The sequence below is a fragment of the Cygnus olor genome, chromosome 1 (assembly GCF_009769625.2).
Source record: "Cygnus olor isolate bCygOlo1 chromosome 1, bCygOlo1.pri.v2, whole genome shotgun sequence".
In the NCBI taxonomy this organism is placed as follows: Eukaryota; Metazoa; Chordata; class Aves; order Anseriformes; family Anatidae; genus Cygnus; species Cygnus olor.
The window spans coordinates 200,119,469-200,142,650 of record NC_049169.1 but is presented as its reverse complement, the minus strand read 5'-3'; the positions used below and the strand labels follow the sequence as shown (position 1 = coordinate 200,142,650).

General features: G+C 39.9%; 1 protein-coding gene across 2 annotated transcripts in view; it reads left to right on the top strand.

The window, feature by feature from the left end:
* TYR (tyrosinase) overlaps window positions 1–21,921 on the top strand; it is a 59,546-nt gene extending 37,625 nt beyond the window's left edge. The window contains exons 4-5 of one of the 2 annotated variants that reach the window (XM_040544289.1): window positions 13,517–13,581; window positions 21,442–21,921. In XM_040544289.1, the coding sequence (XP_040400223.1) occupies window positions 13,517–13,581; window positions 21,442–21,665 (289 nt within the window). In that variant the 3' untranslated portion in view covers window positions 21,666–21,921. Of the gene's footprint in view, window positions 1–13,399; window positions 13,582–21,441 lie in introns of both variants that reach the window. The other variant, XM_040544288.1, reaches the window with a different exon arrangement.
* Window positions 21,922–23,182: the final 1,261 nt, after the last annotated feature.

The window sequence follows — 23,182 nt, the reverse complement described above, 5'->3', positions numbered from 1 at the left end:
GGCACCAGTTGTGGCCAGAAGCAGAAGGGAAAGAGTACAGGTTTAGGGCAACCATCCTCCAGAACACCCCCCTGCGTTGCCCATTGAACAGATGAGGGCTGAGACTATATAGTGCACTTGAGGCTGCACCTACGTCTTGAGTAACCCACGCTCAGGTCCTCTAGCAATCCACACGTAGATCATAAATAATCAGAGGCATAAAAAAAGTAGGAACAAGGAACAGGTTCTGGAGATAAATGCTCTTGTTATCGATTAAACATATATAAAACCTATAGTGCTGCTGATCTACCTTGCTTTGGGGAATGGTGAGACAAAGGTTAAACAGACACCTTCTGGATTGTATGTGAAATACAGTAGCTGGCAATCTCACCTGCTAGGTCATTATTCAGGCTAGATGTTTCTAATGACCCATTCTGGTCTTAAAAATCAATAGTATAGGAGGTTCAGTTCAAATAGTCCCATTTAAAGTACATGTTTCATATCACTCCTGCTGCAAGATTTGGCTCAGCCAACGCAGTTAAAGAATGGATCACTTTGTACATTACACATTATGCAAGCTATTAGTAGTTTTTAAAAAGAAAGGTTACTTCACCCTGAAACTTGGCGAGAGCCACATGGTTAGTCTTCACCCATTCTCTTAACGCTGGAGGAGGAGAAAGCTCTCTCTGTGACACAGTGATCAAGACAAGCTCTGATGCAGACAGCTAGCATAGCACTGAATTTCCTTCCTGCAGCACTTCTGCAATAATAGCTGCCGTAATTGTTCAAATTGTAAAAAATCACAGGAAAACATGGTACTTTTCTCACCCACATGTACCTACCTTCTATTCATCAAAAGAAATTATCACTTCGCTGCTGTAGATGTGACATATATTACATGCCCTTGTGAGCCTCAATAATGACAATCTTTCAGTCTCCAAAGAAATGAATTACAGAGCACAGGAGTGGGTTACAGTCAGTCCAGCTACTGCCACAGCAGTCCATTTTAATCTGCTTGTTTGCTTTCTCTTCAGGAGAAACTATTTATTAAACTTTGGAGCAGCTGGCATTTGTACTATCTCTTACTTCAAGTGATGTTTTCCTGTTAGCTGCAAACAGTGGCAATGATGAACTTTCTCAAGCTAACAGAGGAAACATATTACAACAAAAGTTACCTTTTTTTTTTCCTTTTTTTTCCTTCCATTCAATGCATGATTACATTTCTATTTCCTTTTTTACAATGGACAGAGGATACACCATCATCTCTTATATCTCCTGGTTTTTACAGTGTTGAGCAACACTGGATACCTAAATGTGAATGAGAAACATATACTTCTAGCCAAAAATTACTCTGGTTCAACAGCAAGAGGTGAAACAACACAGCTACTTTAAGGAACAAAATCTTATCTCCTGCAACTAGTTAGAGTCATTGCTGACTTCTGTTGGTATAAACAGACTGGCTTGACTAAAAAAAAAGATAAGAGTTTAGATCACATATCTGACTGAATCTCAGCCCAGCTAAGCCCTAACCTAAACTCACTGTATTTTCTAGCATAAGTGCAAAATAAGCTTCTGCAGGAGATAACGTGCTCTGTCAATAACTGAGTTATGATGAGGCACTACCTAGTCCACACTAGACAGTACTCACATTCACTTTCCACTGCACAAATTCCTACATGATTTCCAACACTCATCTCCTGCCTTTAGTGTCATGAGCGATGTGTCACACTCATCTATCTATTATCTCCTTCTCCAGTTGGAATAAATTTCTTTATGTTGTAACCCATCAGCAACCCATCAAACATAAGCTGGGCTCAGCACTTGTTGGTTCAGCCTACCTAATTTTCCAAGAAGGGAGAAAACAAGAATCTTTCAGTGAGATTTGTTGAGTGAGAAAGTGGGTTGCAGGGATACCGGCAGGTTAGGCTTTGTAGTATGGCAGCTGTGCTCTGGGCTTATATGCAACGGGGTTGAAGCCCTGAGCAGCTCTCCTCTTAGAGAAGAGCAGCACTTATTTCTACACATGCAGCAGCCATCTCTGCTCACGACTCTTTTGTCTAAATCCTCTTCAGGTCTCAGGTGCCTGAGCAGCTTTTTCTTACAATAGACTTTGGAGGATCTGAGCAGCCTTTACTTTGGAGGATCTGCTGCTTTTTGTATTCCAGAAAAGAAACAGTTGGAGCACTACTTGATTATTGGAGCAATGACTGGAAGCTGCGCAGCCCTTTGCACCCAACTGAACGCAATAAGCAGCAGTGAGAGATCCAACTGTGTGTTCTCCAAATGGCTATGGATATTTAATTTTTTTGACATGAAGAGAAACAATTTCAGCTGGAAAGACTGAAAACCCTTTGTCTTCCCCTAATCCTCTATAGGTGTGGAGGGCCTTTTTAAAAACAGGGGAAAACTGCTCTAAATCACAGTAGAGAGAATATTAAAATATCTCATATCCCCAGCAATTCTAGTAGCCTTGAATATTTCCAAAAAGTGGGACATGGGCAAAGTGGCATTGGTTGTCTTGTAGATGGGGTTGGTCATGTTTACTCTCTCCTTCTTTATTGTTTCCCCTGTCTGATGTTCTCCATGCACCAAGATTGTGCAATGCCATAAATTAAAACAAAGGAGGTGGAAAGAAGCACAGGTGCTTGTGGTGGGATGGTGGAGCAGAGCAGCACCAGGATCCTCAAGCACCACTTGGCTTCCCAGCCCTGATGGTACTGTAAAACAGGTGGGAAGGTTTCAGCATGGTGCACATTATCATGGCTCATCCAGAGAATGCTCTTTTTGGAGGCAGCCTGTAGTTGATGTTACTTTGGCTGGATAAGAAAAGGTCTTCGTGTCAACTGTACATTGGTCCTCAGCTTTAGAGGTGGTCTGGTCTACTGTGGTCCACAAAAAAAAAAAAAAAAAAAAATATTCTTTGGTTCAGAAGGCAGAGTAAAGGAAAACAATGAAGCAGGCCAGACCTTCACTGAAAACGAATATTCAAACTTCAGAGATATATAATTGATTTACATGACAGTATAAGCTCCAAGATAAAATGTAGAAGCACATCATTACATGAGGGAACATCTCCACTGGTCTAAAACATCTTCTTTTTTCTGTTTTTCTGTTTTGTGCAAGTCCGTGTTTAAAGCATGAGGGATTGTCAAATCTGATAGACCACTAGAGGTAAGTCTACCACAGCTCCATGTTCTCAGGTCCAAACAGTGCTGAGTCTGAATATATTTATATATAATATATATATATATATATATATATAAAATATAATATATAATATATATATATATTATTATATATAATATTATATATATAATATTATATATATTATATATATAATATATATATATAATATATAGTGCTGAGTCTGAATATATTTTCCCAATAGGCACAAATACACACAATGCATACAAATGTATATGTATATATATGCATATATGTATGACCAGCCACACAGATCAACACGGAAAATAAAGCACTCACAAATACCAACAGTACGAACAACCTCATCCTCTTGTCCTCTCTGCTTGACGAGGCTGAAAGCCTGTTAGTCAAAAATTTAGATACATATATATACGTAGAGAGAGTCTGGATCCCTCAGTAACTGACCTTGGACACCCAGTTTACCCAGTCTCTGGATCCCCTGGTCTCCCAGTTGCCTCTCTCACAAGCAGATACACACACTGGTCTCTCCACTAGCTAGTCCAGGAATTGGCAGAGAGGCAACTTGGAAGTGGTGTCACAAGGGCTGGTGGAAGAGGTGTCATGCCCAAGGGTGCACATGCACACTGCAACTTGGAAGTGATGGGGGAAGCCTGAAAGTTCCCCAGCAGCCAGGACTGGGACACAGAGCAAGCATTGAAACCCAGGGCAGTCCTCAGCACTGTTTCAATGCAGGGAAGACACAGCTTTGGAAATCTTGGCTGGGTTCCTTACAATAATTGAGGGCAGCAACTTAATTTTTAATCAGACTTTTACATTATGACAGGTTCAATTTGTTTACAAGCAGCCTGAGAGTCCCTGTACTGTCTTTAGTCAACTTAAAAGTAAAAGAAAAAAAAGACCTTGCAATATAACTGCATATACTGGCAAATAATGCCTTGACTTTACAACCTCAGCTTTAGTAGCTCTTCCAGGACTGAATCACCGATGCTTCTCCCAAATGCTTGGGATGGGAATTACCTGAAGTGACTTTGTAATATCAGGTGACTAGTGCCAACTTTTAAAGTGATGACTACTCTGTAATCAGAGTCCTTGGACTAGCATCTCAGCTTCCCTAAATTTGTTTCTTTTCCATTTTTTTACTAATGCAAATACATGTTGCTTGCCAGATTTCTTTTACAGAATGTCAGGTCTCATGATAGTGAAATAAATTGTGTAAACGAGATCTAAGTAACAATGTTCTGCCTTCCTTTTACTGTAGTCAGTCTTACCTTGCCTTAGTCTCACAACAGTAAATCAGGAACGAAAGTCTCTGTGTCAAGTCTGGTGCAACCAGTGATGTAGTACATATTTGAATGTGATAAAGTTATTAGTGACTTGCCAAGTTGCCATGTATCAGCTAAACCCTTAGTACTGGCTGTATGCATGCTTAGCAGAGGTTCATGGATTTATCAGGCTAATGAGAAACACAGAGCACCGTTTCACAGTTGCTTTTAATCAGCTTAATCTGGTTCATAACCACCAGAAGAAACAGTCCTGCTCACCTCTTCTGAGCACCTGGACATGCTTGCCCCTGTTCCTTTATTGTACTGGTATTGGCCATTATGCAAAAGCATAATGAATCAGGTCTGGGATTTTATCTCACCTCAGCTATCCTGGAATAAATGAAAACAAACGAGAAGTTTGTATTTAAAATAAATCAGTTCCTTAATCCCAGTTATAACAAGGTTGTGCGAACACTTACAAGGAAGGTGAGGACAAGGGGTAAAAAGACAACAAGAATGCATCCTGGGACATAGAGTGACCATGAACCTTCATTGTCTTCCCTCTGGGGACACCTGCAGTGTTGCATGTGTTCCTGGTCACCCGGCAGAAGAACTTGCATAGAGGTATCAAACCCCCTTTCCCTCTCTCCAGCTGTTCTTAATTGCTAGGTAAAATACACCAGCTTAAACATCTCCTAGAAAAGATTCCCAAATGGCCAGTTAGGTTTACACTGTCTGTCAGTGTCTCTGCAGTGGTTCAATACAAGGAAATCTTTAATAACAAATATTGGTCTGGTTTCTCCTCCTACGCTGCAATCGGTCAGATGTAGCTCTGTGCCTGACTGTGGAGGCACAGTGTTCAGAAATGGCTCCTAGGGGAGACTCTTCGAAATCGTAAAGAAAATACCTACTCTCGTTGTCTTGTTTCACTTTTTTCCAGGTTTTATGATTTTGTTCTTGCAAGTAGCATCTCTTTTTTTCAGATCACACAACATTAGCTAGAATAGTATGAAGTTATACAGCTTACATATAGCAGTGCTGCTTATGCTCTGCTTGATATTTCCCACTGGCAACATAAACCCATTTATTTCTTGACTCATCCTTTCATTAGTTATAATCCCATTGCATATATTATTCATAAAATAATATGAATCCAGAAATATATATATTGGTGGCCTTTTTTTAATCATCTTCAAATCAATCTTATTCCCCCCACCCCTTTTAAACCAAGGTGGTTTTTTTGTTGGTTTTTCTTTTTTTTTTTTTTCTTTTTTTTTCCCCATATTAATTTTCTGCTATGGCTCATTTCATTTCACTTTGTATAATCTGGTATGTATGAAGCAGAACAAGGAAAATACGCAGGTCTATTTATATGCAATCAAATGAAGTGATATATCCATATCTTTTACAGATGGCTTTAATTTTCTCTGTAAAAGCACCTTACTGCACTAAAATTCATTGTGAAAGCAAAGTATATTTCCCCAGAATGAAAATTTAAACTACCGAAGCATCAACATACCTGGTGGGAGTCTTTGTTACTTTTTACAATATACCAGCTCTTTACAATAGCAGTACTGGGACAAAAAAAAAAAAAAAAAAAAAAAAAGTTCTAACTGAACTGGAGTTTAAGTGATAGTGAATTTATCATGTTGTTCCAAGGTTTAAATAAAAACACAGAGCCTTATTTTAGCCTAAATATGTCTAAATCTAATGTATTCTATGACATTAAAATACTGTTTCTTATCATAAAAATAATTTTTGCATAAGCTGTTGATCATCATAATCTAACAGTTCTAAAACCTTCAATATTTACTCTAATAAAATCCCACTTTAAAATAATTTCTAGTCTGGAAGTGCAATACAGAGAAACTGAGCCTCATTGGGCTTTAAATGTAAGACAGGGCCTCTTTCAAAATTCAAATTATTTTCCTATTCCTTTTGGTTCCTTAACCTCTTATTTGGATATGCAATTCAGGCACTTTGATTTCCTCAAGAGAAGGGAGCAGCCTTCCAGACAGAAGCAGTCTTTGCTCTAATCTAGATACACTTACTTTTTAAGGCCTTTGAAGAAAACCTCTTCCATGTTACTTTTGCTTGCCACTGAATAAAGATGAAGGGTGTTAGGGCTATCATGAGACTGATTTCCATTTCAGTTAGTCCATTTCCATATTTTAATTTTCTATTTCTTAAGTCCTGATTGTCCGTGACCTTTCTAGGCAAGAGCAGTCACCTTGGCTCCCTGGGTAAGATACCTTCTTACCCACTGCTTGTGCAAAGTACCTCTCACTAAGCCACCAAGATGTAGAAATTCAAAGGAATTTGCTTGGGCTGTGAGCCACAATTGTTTGAGGGTTTTGGAGAATTTGTTTTTTGGGAAGGATGAAGCTACGATTTAAAGTTATGATTTCTAAATATGATTTTTTTCAATGTCTAATCCTTGTATCAAAGACAGTCCCCTGATAATCAGGGTTTGTTTTCTGCAGCCCAAGCAGGGGACCCCATTCTGCTCACTCCTCCAAAAGATTTGTGATAGCCAAGCTCAAGTTCTGAGTTCTTTAATCCTATGAAGAAGACAAGGAGGGAAATGGCTTAGACAAAAAGATTTTTCTCTGCACAGTGCCTAGGCGAGTGACCATGCATTTGTTTCTTCTTTCATTTCTTGTAGCCAAATTGATGGTAACCCTTGTGTTTCACACAGAAACACTTCTTCCTTTCCCTCTTCCTTTCCCTCTTCTACTTAATGAGGATTTACTCTCTCTTTTACCCTCTTAGATTCCAGGTTAGGTTCTTCCCATTCACATACCCTGAATAAAATTCCCAATGGATTTCGATTAGTTCTTCTCTCCTTTCCTGTATCCCACTTTATATATCCCACCACCCTCACATCCCATCTGCTCTTTTCAGCATTGCCAGCATCTCCCAGATGACGCCAGTCTAGCTAGGAGTGCATTGCTAAAAATATCTCCATGTCTGGAAAATATTACTGCTACCTGTGCAAGTAGCTAATTAGCTGTTTGCCCTCTTTGTCTATGTGGTGAGGAAGAAAGAAGCCAACCAGACTGCTGTAGGATTTAGGCAGATATTTCCTTCATTGAGCTTCTGCCCAGTACCTTTTGGGGGCAGATTGGATATCACAGAACGCTTATTCATTAGATGTCTTTTTGTTACTTTCAGTCTCATCACGTCAGAAAAAAAAAGGAAGGCAAAGTGTAATAAAACGGCCTTTTAGTTGTCATTTTATTTATAGCCCTGCTTTGTTAGACTCTGTGGGGCAGGGGAGGATGCAGAGGTTCATATAAAGAAAACATAAAAGCAGTTTTGCCAAGGTAACCAAGAAATCCAAGGAGTTCAAGTCTGCCATTCCGCTACAACCTCGGCTTTTCTACCAGCAACACCGTCACTCCACACAGGGACCAGCTAATTGCATCAGCACTTTGCTTCTCTGTGTGAGTTTTTAGTTCTGCAGCTCTAAGCTCTTCTTCCAAGTTTGCAGCTACTGCAAGCATATAAACATGGAATATGAGAATATATTTTCAAGGTATAAAGAAATAGCTTACAACATGGCTGCATTTAAGGGAAGAAAACAAAACCTTCTATCCACAGTGAGTGGAACATCTGATGACCAAAATACTGATTTCTCTCTGCCACAGAAACACATGCCCACTGTCTGATAGAGCAACCATTTCTGTAGACCAGGACATGTAGATGAACATTCAGATGACAAGGAGCTGACAGAGATCTTATGGGTCAGGATTAAAGGGAAGACAAGGACAGGCGACATTATAGTGGAAGTGTGCCACCTGCTCAGGAAGATCAAGCAGATGAGGCCCTTGTTGTGGTTTAGCCCGGCTGGCAGCCAAACACCACACAGCCGTTCGCTCACCCTCCCCCCTCCCTCTCCGGGATGGGGGAAAGAAACGGGAAAGTGAAGTCTGTGAGTTGAGATAAAGACAGTTTATTAAGACAGGGAAAAGAATAACAACAACAACAACAACAATAATAATAATAATAATAATAATAATAATAGTATTAATAGTAATAATGTGTACGAAATAAGTGATGCACAATGCAATTGCTCACCACCCGTTGACCGATGCCCAGCCTATTCCCGAGCAGCCGGCCCCCCCCCCCTCCACCCCGGCTAGCCACCCCTATATATTGTTCAGCATGACGTCAGATGGTATGGAATACCCCTTTGGCCAGTTTGGGTCAGCTGTCCTGGGTCTGTCCCCTCCCAGCTCCTGCTGCGTCCCTAGCCTGCTCGCTAGCAGGACAGAGCGAGAAGCTGAAAAGTCCTTGGCTTGGTGTAAGCACTGCTCTACAACAATTAAAACATCAGCATGTTATCAGCGCTCTTCTCATTCTAATCCAAAACATAGCACCCTGCCAGCTACTAGGAGGAAAATTAACTCTGTCCTACCTGAAACCAGGACAGGCCCTCTATAGACATACAGAAGCAGCCTCACGCTCACATGCCCTGGTCTTCATGGGGGACTTCAACCACCCCAATATCTGTTGGAGGGACAGCACAGCAGGGCATAGGCAACCCAGGAGGTTCCCCGAATGCATTGATGACAAATTCCTTTTTCAAGTGATAGAGGAGACAATGAGGAGAGGTGCTATGCTGGACCTCATTCTCACCAACAAGGAGGGGCAGGTGGGGAATGTGAGGCTCAAGGGCAGCCTTGGCTGCAGTGACCATGAAATGGCGCAGTTTAGGATCCAGAGAGCAGTGATGAGGCAGCACAGCAAGCTCGCTACCATGGACTTTGGGAGAGCAGACTGGCTTCTTCAGGGATCTGCTTGAGACAAAGCCCTGAAGGGCAGAGGGGCCCAAGAAAGCTGGCTAATATTCAAGGATCAGCTCCTCCAAGCTTGGGAGCAATGTATCCCAACAAAGAGGATGTTGGGCAAAAACATCAGGAGGCCTGCACAGACGAATAAGGAGTTCCTGGCCAAACTCAAGCAGAAAAAGGTGGCCTACAGAGAGTAGAAGCAAGGACAGATAGCCTGAGAAGAATACAGAGACATTGTCTGAGCAGCCAGGGATCAGGTTAGGAAACCCAAAGCCCTTTTAGAGTTAAATTTGGCCAGGGACATCAAGGGGAACAAGACAAACTTCTATAGGCACATCCGTGATGAAAGAAAGACTAGAGAAATTGTGGGACCTCTCTGAAAGGAAATGAGAGACCTGGTCACTGAGGATATGGAGAAGGCTGAGGTACTCAATGACTTTTTTGCCTCAGTCTTCACCAGTAAGAACTGCAGCCACATGGCCCAGACCCAGAAGGCAAAGTCAGGGACTGCAAGAATGATGAACCTCCCACTCTAGGAGAAGATCAAATCTGAGACTACCTAAGGAACCTGAAGGTGCACAGATCCACGGGGCCTGATGAGATGCATCCGTGGGTCCCGAGGGAAGTGGCAAATGTAATTGTTAAGCCATTGTTCATCATATTTGAGAAGTAGTGGCAGTCTGATGAAGTTTGCACTGACTGGTAGAGGGAAACATAACCCTCATTTTTAAAAAGGGAAAAAAGGAGACCCAGGGAACTACAGGCCAGTCAGTCTCACCTCTGTGCCTGGCAAGATCATGGAACAGATTCTCCTGGAAACTCTGCTAAGGTACATGAAAAATAAACTGGTGGCTGGTGAATGTATGAAGAGAGTTAACAGCGTCGGTCACGGATGGTCATCATGGGAGTCATAAAATGTAACTCTCTGATACAAAATTGCCTATGATGCCCAACAAGAACTATTTGGATTTTACAACAAATATATATCCTGTTTCACTCTCTCCATGGATTTTCTCCCCAGCTGAATGAACTGGGAGACTTACTTTTCTACCCAGCTGGAAAACCTTTCTTAAAAAGCAAGTGTAAGATTCCTTCTTTCATAACTTTTCTTACAAAATATGGCTAAACCAGGAAATGGCAGTGCACCCTTTTAAACCAAAAGATACAAACAGATGAGATAATTAAAAAAAAAAAAAAAGATTATAATGTATTAAAGAAATGTATTAAAGATGTCAGATTTTTCAGGCAAAAGAATAAAAACATGAAGATGAAGATCCTCACAAAAAATACAGAGCATCATGCATTATCTTGCCAAGGAAAAATGAGTATTGTGAGCCCATCTTACTGAACAAGCTGGGAACAAGTCTTTAATGGAAAGCATGAATGCAACTTCTTTGAATTGCTATATTAGCAAGCAGAATATGATCCTAATATTTCAAAGTGTCAAAAAAATAAATAAATAAAAGCCAAGAAAAAGCCAAGATAAATGCACAGGGCCAGCTATTCTAGAGGGAGAATGGAAAGTGTGACTCTTAAAACCCAAAGGGATATTTTTGAGATTTTTATAGTGACATACAGATATGTTAGAAGAAACATATTTCTGTAAAGATTATATGGTTTTATGTTGGCTAAAGGAGAGACCTGTTCATAAACAACTCAATTAATTGTGCAACATAACTTATGCATTAGCACAAATCATCATATCATTAATTAGAGACATATGATTGCATCTAAATCTGAGAATCAGCTGCAAGAGCCGGCAATTTAATGCTCCTCCTATGGCTAAGAACAGCTTGGTATCTTACGTGGGAACCACACTGCAAATGAAGGAATCCAAAGCACATATATTCATTTCCATGGAAATGCTTTACATTTACATTCTATTTAAAAGATTACTGGCCTAAGAATTCTTGAAACTGCTTATGAAACTGCAACGTTTAAGTCATCCAGGGAGAATGCTGCATTTCAGGGCATGTCATGCAAAGCTATTTCAGGTGAATGACAACTCCTAGCTCTGAATTGTGTGCTCATCAACCCTTCAGATTTTTAGAATGTGGCTGCTGAATGTGGCTTCAGCATTTTCTGAAAAACAGACCCCAAGAAGTACCTCAGATTGAGCATTCAAATGTTAGGGTGTGGATCATCATCAGACCTTGAAAATCTGATCTAAGTCCTTTCTCTGCCTTCTTCTTAAATTATAATCACGTCCTTATAACTTAAGTGCCTCTGTACCTCTAACAGTCCTATGCGCTGACAGTAAGGGTGCCTTGCCCAAAACACAAGTAAGAGGCAAGCAGCATAAGGACTGGAGGCCAACACCCTCCCTCCCTCCCTCCCTCCCTCCCACCCCCAAGCTAAACTAGCAGCCTGATTTCCCATACATTTTATGCCTTTTTAAATGATTACTGAATTTCTCTATGCCATTCTCCAAAGATGTAATCTGATTACAGACTTTCTGTTCAAACTTTCTCATGATAACTGCAGCTGAAGCCTTGATATCATTGTTTAAATTTATTTATTTGAAAGCTTCAGCTGAGCATTATTATTCTGACAAGAGTTTTTCTAGACAGGGCTGATGAAATTAACTGAAGATGAGAGCCACAAATGAAAATCTTAATCAAGATTAATACCTGCATTTTTAAGGGTTGACAAGGTGGATGAACATAGTGATGCTTTCATCTAATAAATCTTTTGATCCTAAAAAAGAACCAAGGTTCTGGCCCAAGCTCTGTTTTGATGAGGGAGAGGGGGCTTTAATTTTGGTGGGATAAACAAAGTGTTTCTCAACATTTCTGCCGAATGACAGGAGGTAAAATTCTACCAGCAGAATTTCTGCATGTTCCACTGAGATCCAGATGCTGCAGAGCACTTGCACTTAGTCTCTGTGTTTTTGAGATAACTTGAGTCCCTGAACAGCTGGTTATTAATTGCAGGGGTATGGGGAGCCTGTGTCCTCCAGCCAGTGGCTGGTGTTAGGGAGCAGCCCTTGCATGAAGCACCTCCAACCCTGAGCAACTGTTGAGACAAGGTCTCAAATAAAGTATAATCTACAAGTCTCTTTAGATCCTTGCATCTTTAAATCCCTCATAACTGATAAATGAATTCAGTGATCCCTCCCTAAGCTTGATGTCGATAATGCCCTCCTACCAAGTTCTTTTGATGGAGTATAGACTCCCCTATCTTTACATGTAAGATACCTGCATCTGCTCCCCTGGCAGCACCTTGCCACCTCCCCTGTTCTAACCTGGCATATCCAGGTGTTTGCTGACAAGCCAAGGTGTAAACACAGTGTAAACAGTAGGGAATTTGGGAAAGGATCTGAGGATTGAATCAAGGTGAAGAATTGAGCAGACAAAGCTCAGGCACAAAGGGAGGAGAACTGAGAATGCTTTGGAGGCTTGTTGATTTTGTTTTCCAAGCATATCCAAGAGTTGACTTGAAAATATCAATACAAACTCCTCTGTTCCCATACTGCAGCACTTAAGCTTTCTCCCTCCACATTAAAGAACAGACTTACAAACCTCTGCTAGGAGACAGCTAAAGGAATGAAAATGGAAAAGACCAGCTCAGGTCAGAAGTGTAGATCACAGCTATGGCTACAGAAAGCATCTTTCCTGACTGCTGAACTGCTTTATCAAGTTTTTGGCCTCATGTAGTGCATCCCTTCTTCCTCAGATATTTCCTTGGTGGTGTCAAATCAGCCATGGTGTAACCACAGTTTAATGCAGGACTGAAAACCTCTAGTTACAATGGAAAAAAATGGGGTAAGGAGAGTGAGCAGCTGGGGACAAGACCATCCAGAAACAGCCATAAAGTTTCTGAGAGTGACAAGCAAGGACTGAGGTCTTTAAACCTTTTCTCTGTATCCCTCACAACCATGTGAATTACTGAGCAGAAATTACAGTCAGGTCATAGTGACACAATGAATTGCATTTAGGGAATTTAAAAGCATATTCAGCCTCTCTAAAGCACTGCAGTCCTTTGCTTTTCAGAGGCTTGAACAGGAACTCAGGACCAAAGTAGCTAAACCCAAACTACTTTTAAAGTATTATACACATAAACAACAGTCATTGAATGCCTCCTTGTCTCCAGAGGTCAAGAAAAATGCATCTACTTTTTTTTTTTTTTTTTTTTTATCTTCAAGTAGAAAATTTCTGCTAATCACCAACATTAATAGACATGTTTTTTCTTCTACAGCATTTTTGAGCGGTGGTTAAGAAGACACAGGCCCATGCTAGAAGTTTACCCAGCAGCCAATGCACCCATCGGCCACAATCGAGAAAATTACATGGTCCCCTTTATTCCTCTTTACAGAAATGGAGAATTTTTTGTACCATCGAGAGAACTGGGGTATGACTATGAGTATCTGCAAGAACCAGGTAACGCTACAATTTTAAGTAAATGTCAAATTTGTTGCTTATAACATGGACTGTGTCTGCAGAATGACTATATATATATAAATATACGTATATAAATCCTTCTATTCCAGCTTTTTCCATAATGTAGTCCCAAGTTGTACCTGCTTGTTTTCATATTTCTCATCTGGTGATATGCAGAGTCAACATAACACCATTAGAAAAAGTCCCAGTCAAAAATAATCACTGACATCAATCCTATCTAGCCTAGCTTCAATAAGAGCTGAATATGACCCAAAGGGTCAACTCGTGATTAGAACAGGGGAGAAAAAGTGCTGGATTTTGAGTCTTAAAATGGTGACCTGTTGACCTTGTGCTTGTCCTGTGGTTATTTATATGGCACGCGACTGAATCATTCATAATGTTAATTTAATGTAATCGAATGAGTTTTGCTCTGTTTAGTAATGGTTTTGACTTGCATTGCTGTTCAGAGATGGTTGGCCATTTTCAGACACTGAAAGGAAAGAGGCCCTCGGGGCTGTAGCTGCTGAAAAACCTCAGGTAGATCAGATCTTGTGCTTAGGGTAGGGGACTTCATCAGTTTTGCTTGAGTCTCTTTATTGTCTAAGGTAAGGGCTAAATTCTGCTAAAGTTATCAAGTTGCCCAGAACTGAGGATTGCTCAGATAATCCTTTATAAAATTAGGCCATTGGAATGATCAGACACATCTCACTAGAATGATCAGACACGTCTGATGTTCACCACCACCAAAAGCTACCAGGGGCGTGGGATGCAGTTACCTTTGCAAAATATTGGCCACTGAAGGAATAGATTACTATGCATGTTTGCTTTTCCTGTTTTAGGCAGAAAACTTTCTGTTAATGTGTCTCTTCGGTTAAAAGGCAATTAAGAGCTAGAAGTGCAATAATTATAAAGCAAAAGCACTAGGGACATTTTAGCAACACTTAACATTCTCGTTGCTTTTTTTTTTTTCCTTTATCAAAATTATATCAGTTCTCAGGACACCCCTGCTTTTCTTATGGATTTTGCTTACTAATGGAGTACTGTGCTTTCTGTGTACTTGATAAACTGTCAAATCATGTATTGAGCTTGTTCATTCAATTCTCAAGTAAAATCTAGCTTGCAATTTACAGTCATGCAGAAAATGCATTTTTTTAAACTATTTTATGTGTGAGGAAAGAAATCTTCAGCTCTCATGGAAGATTGTTAAGACTTTATTTTTACAATAACACAGAGAAAGAAGTCAATATTTTACCTAACATGCCATAAAATATTTGGTCAACTCCATTTATTCAGAGGGAAAACAATCTAATAAATATTTAAAATATAATCTCAAAATTATTATTTTGGTCTTATTAGACGCATTTTTGCCTTTTTGATCATGTCACCATAATTTAGTTCCTAATCAAGACTACAAATAAATATACATATTTTTAATGAGATTCACCAGTTTCTGAAAAAACACATTATTCCTAGAATCGTGCCACTAAAAAAAAATTGCAAAGTACCATGAGAGTCAGAAACATTGAGTCCTGAATTGGTACTACAAAAGAAAGCAAATGGTAAATTATTTACCATGTAGCAATTCAATTCTATTGCCTCCTGATCTCTTGCCTTTCCCTAGAGGAGTACACAGTCCATGGAAAATGAAATTCTTATTAAATTCTGCCCATGTTTTTAACACAGAGGTAAGGAAAGCAGTTTCTTAATTATTTTGTGAAAAGATAATTCACAAAGAGTGAATTAGAGAAAAGAGTGAAATTCAACCTCATTTAGAAAGCCCAGATAATCCTCAGGCGTTGTTCAGCCCTTTGTTAATCTCACTGAGAAGAAGAGAGTTTAAGCTATTTCTTATCTGAAGGGAAGAACTGGTTAGAAGTGGAAAATGGCCTGGAACCACAAAATGCAGATATGGATTTTCTCAGTACTTCAGTGTTTAAACCCATACTGTTCTCTAGAGAGGAACAATGAGTTCCTGTTAAGAGGAGCACGAGAGTAAACAGGAATTTCTTGATACAGGAGCTGAAGCAGGGAAGCTTGCCAACCCCCCTTGAAATCTCCCTTGTACTCAAGGATGCACACAAACTGTATGGCTTGGCAGCCAGGGGTTACTAGACAGATAGGAAAAAAAGATAGGGAAAAAAAAACAACAACAACAACAAAAAAAACACATACTAGCTGTAAAAATCTGGGTGGTCAAGAAGAGGTAACATCTCTGGATGCAGATCATCCAAATGAGGCGGAAGAGGACAAGCAGAGGAACAGGACAGGACAGAGAGAGGAACGAGCACACCAACCAGGTCTTTTAAAGAAAGCATCTGGAGGAAAGCAGCAACAGCGGCAGTTCTGAGACGCGGTACCAGCAGTTTGGTAGAGAACGAGTAGGACTATACAGAACATGATGGGGCTGGTTACAAGGAAAAAAACTGGGAAAGAATCCAATGACAAAATGGTATTTTAACACTAAATTATATTGTTGATCTTCTTATGAGGAAAAGCTGGTGCCTAGAGCCCTGCTTTCCACTGAAAAGCAAATCAATGTGTGACAGTATGCGGCTATTTTAATTGCAGCTTCATTTATTTTTATAAGTATGACAGCCCTGAAGCAGAAGTGGTCACAAATAGTGTAGATGGAAATCCATCCCTCAGGAATCAAAAACACATGTCAGAGTCTGTTTTCTGGGGAGCTGATTTGAGCAGAAACTGAAGCAGACACCCAACTTTGCTTGACTTGAGAACCGTGAACTGTAAAACTGCCACAATTGGCACGGCTTACTGAAAATGAACATTTGTTAGCATCAATAAAAGAGATTTGGAAGACTAACGGCACCACCTAGCAATAGCTGTCAAAACAATTTGCTGTGACAAGAGCTATTCCAAGCACTTATCTACTTATCTTTGAAGGTCTAGACTAAGTATTTTCTTTATTATTATTGTTTTTTTTTTGTTGCTGGTTGTTTTTGTTTCTTTTGTTTGTTTGTTTCAGAAATAGGAATGGATAAATCCATAGACACAGCCCTGACTTTTACCCAGAAAATCTCTCTCTTTCAGTGGGAACAATTTAATGAGCACTCTAAGTGTTGCTGGGTGACTTTTTTTTTTGGGGGGGGGGGGGGGGTACATTTTAACTAAGGGGCCTTGACACTCAGGGCAAAGCAAGAGATAAAAGCATTGTGACTACAATGCAGAAGGCCAGGTTGCTCATGGATGTGTTGCAAGAGAGAGCTCAGATCCAGATTCTGCCTGCAGCTCATTTCTATTTCTGGCTCTTCAGCAGTTTTGTTGCACAATCACAGCCAAGCAACTAGAAAATGTGGCAACTGGCAAATATGTCACCACCACAGAGGGGCTGGGCTGGGTCCCCTTTCTCAGGAGCATACACTGTTGGCCAAAATGTGAAACACTGACGTTGTGCATGGAAAAGCTTACGATAAAACTGTGGTATGTGCAACAAAATGTGGATCCTGGGACAAGAGAATGCAATTAAAGGTGACAGTACTAGAGAAATGCTGTCTTGGGAAGTGGTTTACGTTTCCAAAATAAATAAAAGATGAGAAGAGATTGATTGGGTCCCACCATTTTCTTCAGGCAGAGATAAGGAAGTGTAGAATAAGTTTACTTAAAACAGGGGAAACAACCAAAGAAAGCAGGAAGTAAAAAATATTCTTTGGAAAGAAGAGTATGAGCAGATTTTTTGACAGTTATGTAATAGTGCTTAATAGAGGAGCATAAATATGCATTTTAAAATCTGCTTTTTTTTTTTTTTTTTTTTTTTTTTTTCCCTTGGAGCCATTTAGATGTAGGAAACTGTTTTTTGGTGAGTTAGTAACAACTTAATAGCAGATAGTGTTCTCATATCAGGTGATATGAGACATATCATAGACATATCTCATAGACATATCTCACCTTTTTTTGAGAAATACCTATAAGCAAACTGTGAAAGAGAGGTCCAAGTGTTAATTGAGGATGTCAAACAAACAACAAAAAAAAAACAGTATTGCTCTATAAATACACCTAGGAAATGTTTATTTATCTTCTTTCAATACACCAAAGTAATCTGTTTTTACCAGTAATCCACTCTGCAGATGTGTCATCGTTGCCAGTGAGTGGGCAGGAATGCACAGCAATGTTACTATGCAGAAGTAACAGGCAGAGACAACTCTAAACGACTTCAGCATGGGAAAGGGAAAAGAAAAAAAAAGGAAAGAAAGAAAAAAAAAAAAGAACTATAAGGCTCTTACCAGTCATACAGAAATGTTCTGGTTCTCACTGTTTCTACAGCCAGCCACATGATGTAAAATGGGATGGGTCATAGTTTCCAGATTTATATACCTTAGACTCAAAGTAGAACTGAAAGGGAACAGCTTGAATTTACATCATTAGATACTGTGGTTCTACTGTAAACAACCCACTAACACCCACTGCACAGCATCTCTTTCTTCCAAGATAGTGGACAATGTCTGAGTCTTTAGACTTCCTCTTGTTGTCAGAACACATTATGAAAGACTTTCCAAACTAAGAATAAGAAAAATCTAACGAAGTTTGTGAGAGCTGTGAACTTTCCATCACTGCAGGCTCAACTGATCCTACATTAAGGCTGAGGAAGTCTATAACTTGAAATCCCTACCAGTTCATCTTCCTTGTTGTTGGTTGTAGAAGTCTCACTAGCATTTCCTTTGATCACCCAAAAGGATAGAATCAGTTAAACCATCCACACTGTATCAAGGAAATGGCAGCAACCAAATAGAAATAACTTACTCAACAAGATGAGAAAAAAATTGCAAGCTTGGGCTGATGTCTCAAAGTTTGCACTAAAATCTGGTGCTCCTTAACTGCCCACATTAGGGGTAGAAAAGCATGCCAAATGGAAGAGAAAGACTGCCAAAATATCAGTGGAACATATGCTGATAGAAAAATGTTAGAAAAATTGTTTTGTTTATTTCTTGGCTTGACATAGCTTTTATTTCTAATTTGTGGAATTAACCCTTGACTGTACCATCCTCTAGTTTACATAGAAGGAATATCTAAAATATATAAATATTATTTCAATAACATTTTAAATATTAACTTATTTTTTTTTCCATCCTTGGGATCCATTATATCAATAATGTAGTTTGAGATCACCACAAAAGGATGAATCAATAAAAGTTTACATTATTACCCTAAATATAGGAATCACACATTACTTTTCTCCAAAATTACAGTGCTGTAGTTTCCTGCTCTCTCAATGACATCCAATGACCCGGGCAAAAGGGACTGTTTGTTATTTGTAAATAAGAGAAAGGGGGGGGGGGGGGGAAGGAAGGAAGGAAGGAAGGAAGGAAGGAAGGAAGGAAGGAAGGAAGGAAGGAAAAGTGGAAAAGTGGAAAAGGAAAAAAAAAGAAGGAAAAAATGAAAGAGAAAAGGAAAAGGAAAAGGAAAAGGAAAAGGAAAAGGAAAAGGAAAAGGAAAAGGAAAAGGAAAAGGATCTGATGTATTAAGAGTAAGAAATGCTACGTTGCTGTTACCTAGAGCTAACACTCTTTGAGAAGAAAGAGAACATCAAGAGTTGAATGCTAAGACTGTGATGGAGGTTAATCACTGCTATTTTCCTATCAGAAAGAGCAAGAAGAGGTATTATGGGTGTTAGTCACTAATGGAAGGCTAGATATCAAGCACCAGCATGACCTGGCTTGCTCTTGCTTTGTTATGAACCTAATGACTGAAAAGACAGCTTTAATCAATGTTCATGGCACCTTCCCATGAGGATTATCCTTTGACTCCAAGCACCAATACAGAAGGAAATGAGCTGGCATTGGCTAATGTCTCCCACAACGTAGCTACATGGGAGCTCCGCTCCCTTGACACTTTTCACAGGTAGCCAGCAAACAGTCACTGTGCTCTTGGGCCTTGCACAATTAAAGATTAAAGCATTATGGTAATGTAGTCCTCTAAATCCCAGTTTGCAGGATTTCTGCAGGGTAGCCAGGCCAGTCATAGGTTTTTGGTGGTGTTTTAGTCACAGGTTACAGATTATAGAGTGCCCTGGGGTGCTCCATCCGCTGACACTCAAGGGTTGCCATGGCAACTTTGTGATGGAGAAGACAAGCATCTTTTGTGCAGCAAAAAGAAGTAGAAAATTGGCAGTGGATGCCAGGAGGTGGCTGTTGCCTTTGAGCTAATTACAGAAACTGTACAGACTGAGGCTGAAAGCAAGAGAAAGACATGTTTGACTGAATATCAGGATATAATAAAATACATACATTTTTTCTGAGAGGGACTGCTGTGAAATGTGACAACTCTTCATCTCAAAGTCATGCTGTGTTTTACCAGGGAGAAAGTATCTCAGGTTTCAAAGTAATATTGATGGAGGAGAGAGCCTGTTGAAAGACAACATACAAATTTATGATGTCACTTAAAAATCCTCACTTATAGATAAATTCAACAAGATGTAGAACTTTGTGATAATTCTTCTTCTATACTTTAAAGACCATATCTGTTATGTATCAACTTTCATCTATCATATGCATTCTCCAGTTTGAATAACCGAATTGTTTCTAATTTAGTCATGTTTGCAATATAAACCTGATAGAGTTGGGTTAAAAAACATTGGGATTATGGTGTAAAGCACACAAAGTGAAGAATTGCCAGAATTAAAATTGTGCCTTTAAGTCGTAATTCACCCTCCAGTCCTGTATCTGTGCACTATTTTTAATTGCACACTATTTTGTCCCCAGACCCCCATACACAACCTATCTAGAATCCATTAAGGACCAGATGTCCAAGCCTTTTCAGTTTTGGTTTTCTTTTTCTCAGTTAAGCAGTGTGTAACCTAATATATGATTTATTGAACACTCTTAAAATGTTATCCTGAAAATGTGTCCCCTTGCGCTTTTCTTTGTGACGATCACTATAGCAGCTGTGTCCTGCAGAAATATTAATTTATATTTACAATGCAGAGAATTCAGTGAATGGTACCATCCTTCCTTGTTTGACAGATGAGAAATGAAGGATTAAAGAAAGAAGGTACCTCATACACAGAGGTTTGCAGAATTATTTCTGAACTCATCAAGAACCTATTTATTTATTTATTTTTAATTCTTAGCATTATATAGCATTTAAGTGTCTAATGAGGTCAGAAGCAGAAGGCTGAACATGCAGACTCTTGCAAATCTAATCTCAGAATACAAAATTGGATTAACTTGAAAACAAGGACCAGAAGAGTAACAACAAAGCATTCCCCAAAATGAAGCGGAGTTGAAGGGACAAAACAACTATCTCCTGCCTAAAATCAGGCTAAATTGGAATATATCTCAGAAAGTGATTCAGACATCAAATGTGGTTTAACTTTGAAGGTACCCCAAACCAAAATCATCTTTTCAGAGGGCAGTTACTTCTACTGAACTGGAAGATGGCAGGAAAATATTTATAATCTTGGGGGGAGAAGCTGGAGGGAGGTACTGCAATTGCCAGAGGCTGGGTAAGTATTTTGTGAAAGGATCATGATAGGCTTAACCTGTTCTTAAACTCTTACTTGTACTCAGCTTTGGTTATTGTTGCTAACGAGATGCTGACCTAGCAGGACCTTTGGCCATACTTTATCAAATTGTTCTTGGGTTACATTCTTACAGCTTTCACAAAACCATAAGGAGCACTGGTGATAGTGAACTCTGCTCCTGACTCTAATACAAAAATGGAGAAATTTTAACTATAAGGACTGGAGGTATTTTTTTAAAATTGTTTGTAACCTTCAGACAATTTGTAACAATTTAATATCAATTTTTTACTCTGAACTTTTCAGTATTATCTGTTATACAGCCTCTGTAAACTGATACTACATTACATCATGTAAAACAACCTCTATTTTTCTCCTTTTTTTTCCAGCACTTGATTCTTTCCAGGAGTTTTTAATACCATACCTTGAGCAAGCCCGTCAGATCTGGCCCTGGCTGGTTGGTGCAGCTGTGATTGGAGGCATAGTTACTGCTATACTCTCCGGCCTCATCCTGGCCTGCAAGAAGAAAAGAGCAGGAACTTTTCCGGAGATACAACCCTTACTCACAGAAAGTGAAGTTTACAACAATATATCTTATCAATCCCATTTCTGAAGACCTCCAGTAACTCAATGTTGTTACTAAGGTGCTAATCAAGCATTCAGTGTTTGATTCATGTTTACAAACACCTTGTTGAGGTGTGCTGTAAAAGCAGGCTGGACAGTTTTGTTCCTCATGCCTCTTGTAACCTCCAGTGTTCCAGTAACTTATCAGATAAACTCCTCCAAAATCTCTCAGATCCAACATGTTACCATGCCACCCAAGGAACACCTTGTATTTCCAATGCTTGATTAAATAACGCTCCTATGAACCTGACTGGCCTGTGTGTTGGTTATTCAAATGTATAATTCTCTGCTCTTTTATTTGTTTTCTTTCATCTTTAGACTCTGATCTCATAGGCCAATCCATGTGAAGAAATTCACAGGGCACAAGTAGGTGCATGGATTTAGTGAGAAGCACCTGACTGCAAGGGCAGTGCTACATTCACCCTGTTCTTCAGAGCCCTGTAGTTTAGTGAGAGAAATGTGCTGTGTCTCTGAGCAGAGTGAATGACCCAGAGACACATTTTTCTTTTAGATTATATTTTCCTTCCAGCTCCAGTAATGCCCTGTTTGTCCTTGATTGAACATCAACAGCAGCAAGTGGGCTCTAAGGAACCACTTCTCACTTGTCTCAAACATTCCAATTAGTCTTCTGCTATATCATTTTCCATTTGTCTGGGGTGCAGAGGGGCTTTTAGGAGATGAAACCTAGTCTCACTGTGTATATCCCTCTTCAGTTTGACTTATAGTTTTTTATATCATGGTTGACTTGTGGTTGCTCAGCATGCACATATTCCATACAAGCAATCCACACATGACAGGTATCTAATTACATGATGAGCCTTAACCCAAAAGAAATACTAATTTTCAGGGATGGAGACTCCAACTGGCTTTCAGTAGTTCCAAAACTCATCTCTAGCAAAAAGCGTAAGTTCACACAGTGGTCCCTGTTGTGCTTTAACATTGTTAGGTAGCCAAGCACCACCATGACACTCTCTCACTCCCCCTCCTTAACAGAATGGGGACAGAAAATATGATGAAAAGAACCTCATGGGTTGAGATAAAGACAGGTAGATCACTCGCCAATGACCATCATGGGCAAAACTGTCACAGTGTAAGGGACATAAATGTAATTTAATGCCAATGAATAACAGACTAGAGTAGTAAGAACTAAAAGCAACTTAAAACCACCTTCCTGCCCCATTCACTCTCTTCCATCTCCTCCCCACAAGCGGTGCAGTGAAACCGGGGAATGGGGGCTGAGGTCAGTCCCTGACGCTTCCTCTCCGCCGCTTCTTCACGGTCACTCTCTGCCCCTGCTCCACGTGGGGTCCCTCCCACGGGATGCCGTCCTTCCCGAACTGAGCCTGCAGGGGCTGCCCACAGGCTGCAGCTCTTCAAGAACTGCTCCCACATGGCTCCGTACAACGGGGTCCACCCACCGGGAGCAAACTGCTCCAGCATGGGTCCCCCATGGGGAGCAGGTCCTGCCAGGTCACCTGCTCCTCTCCACAGGCCGCAGGGGAATTT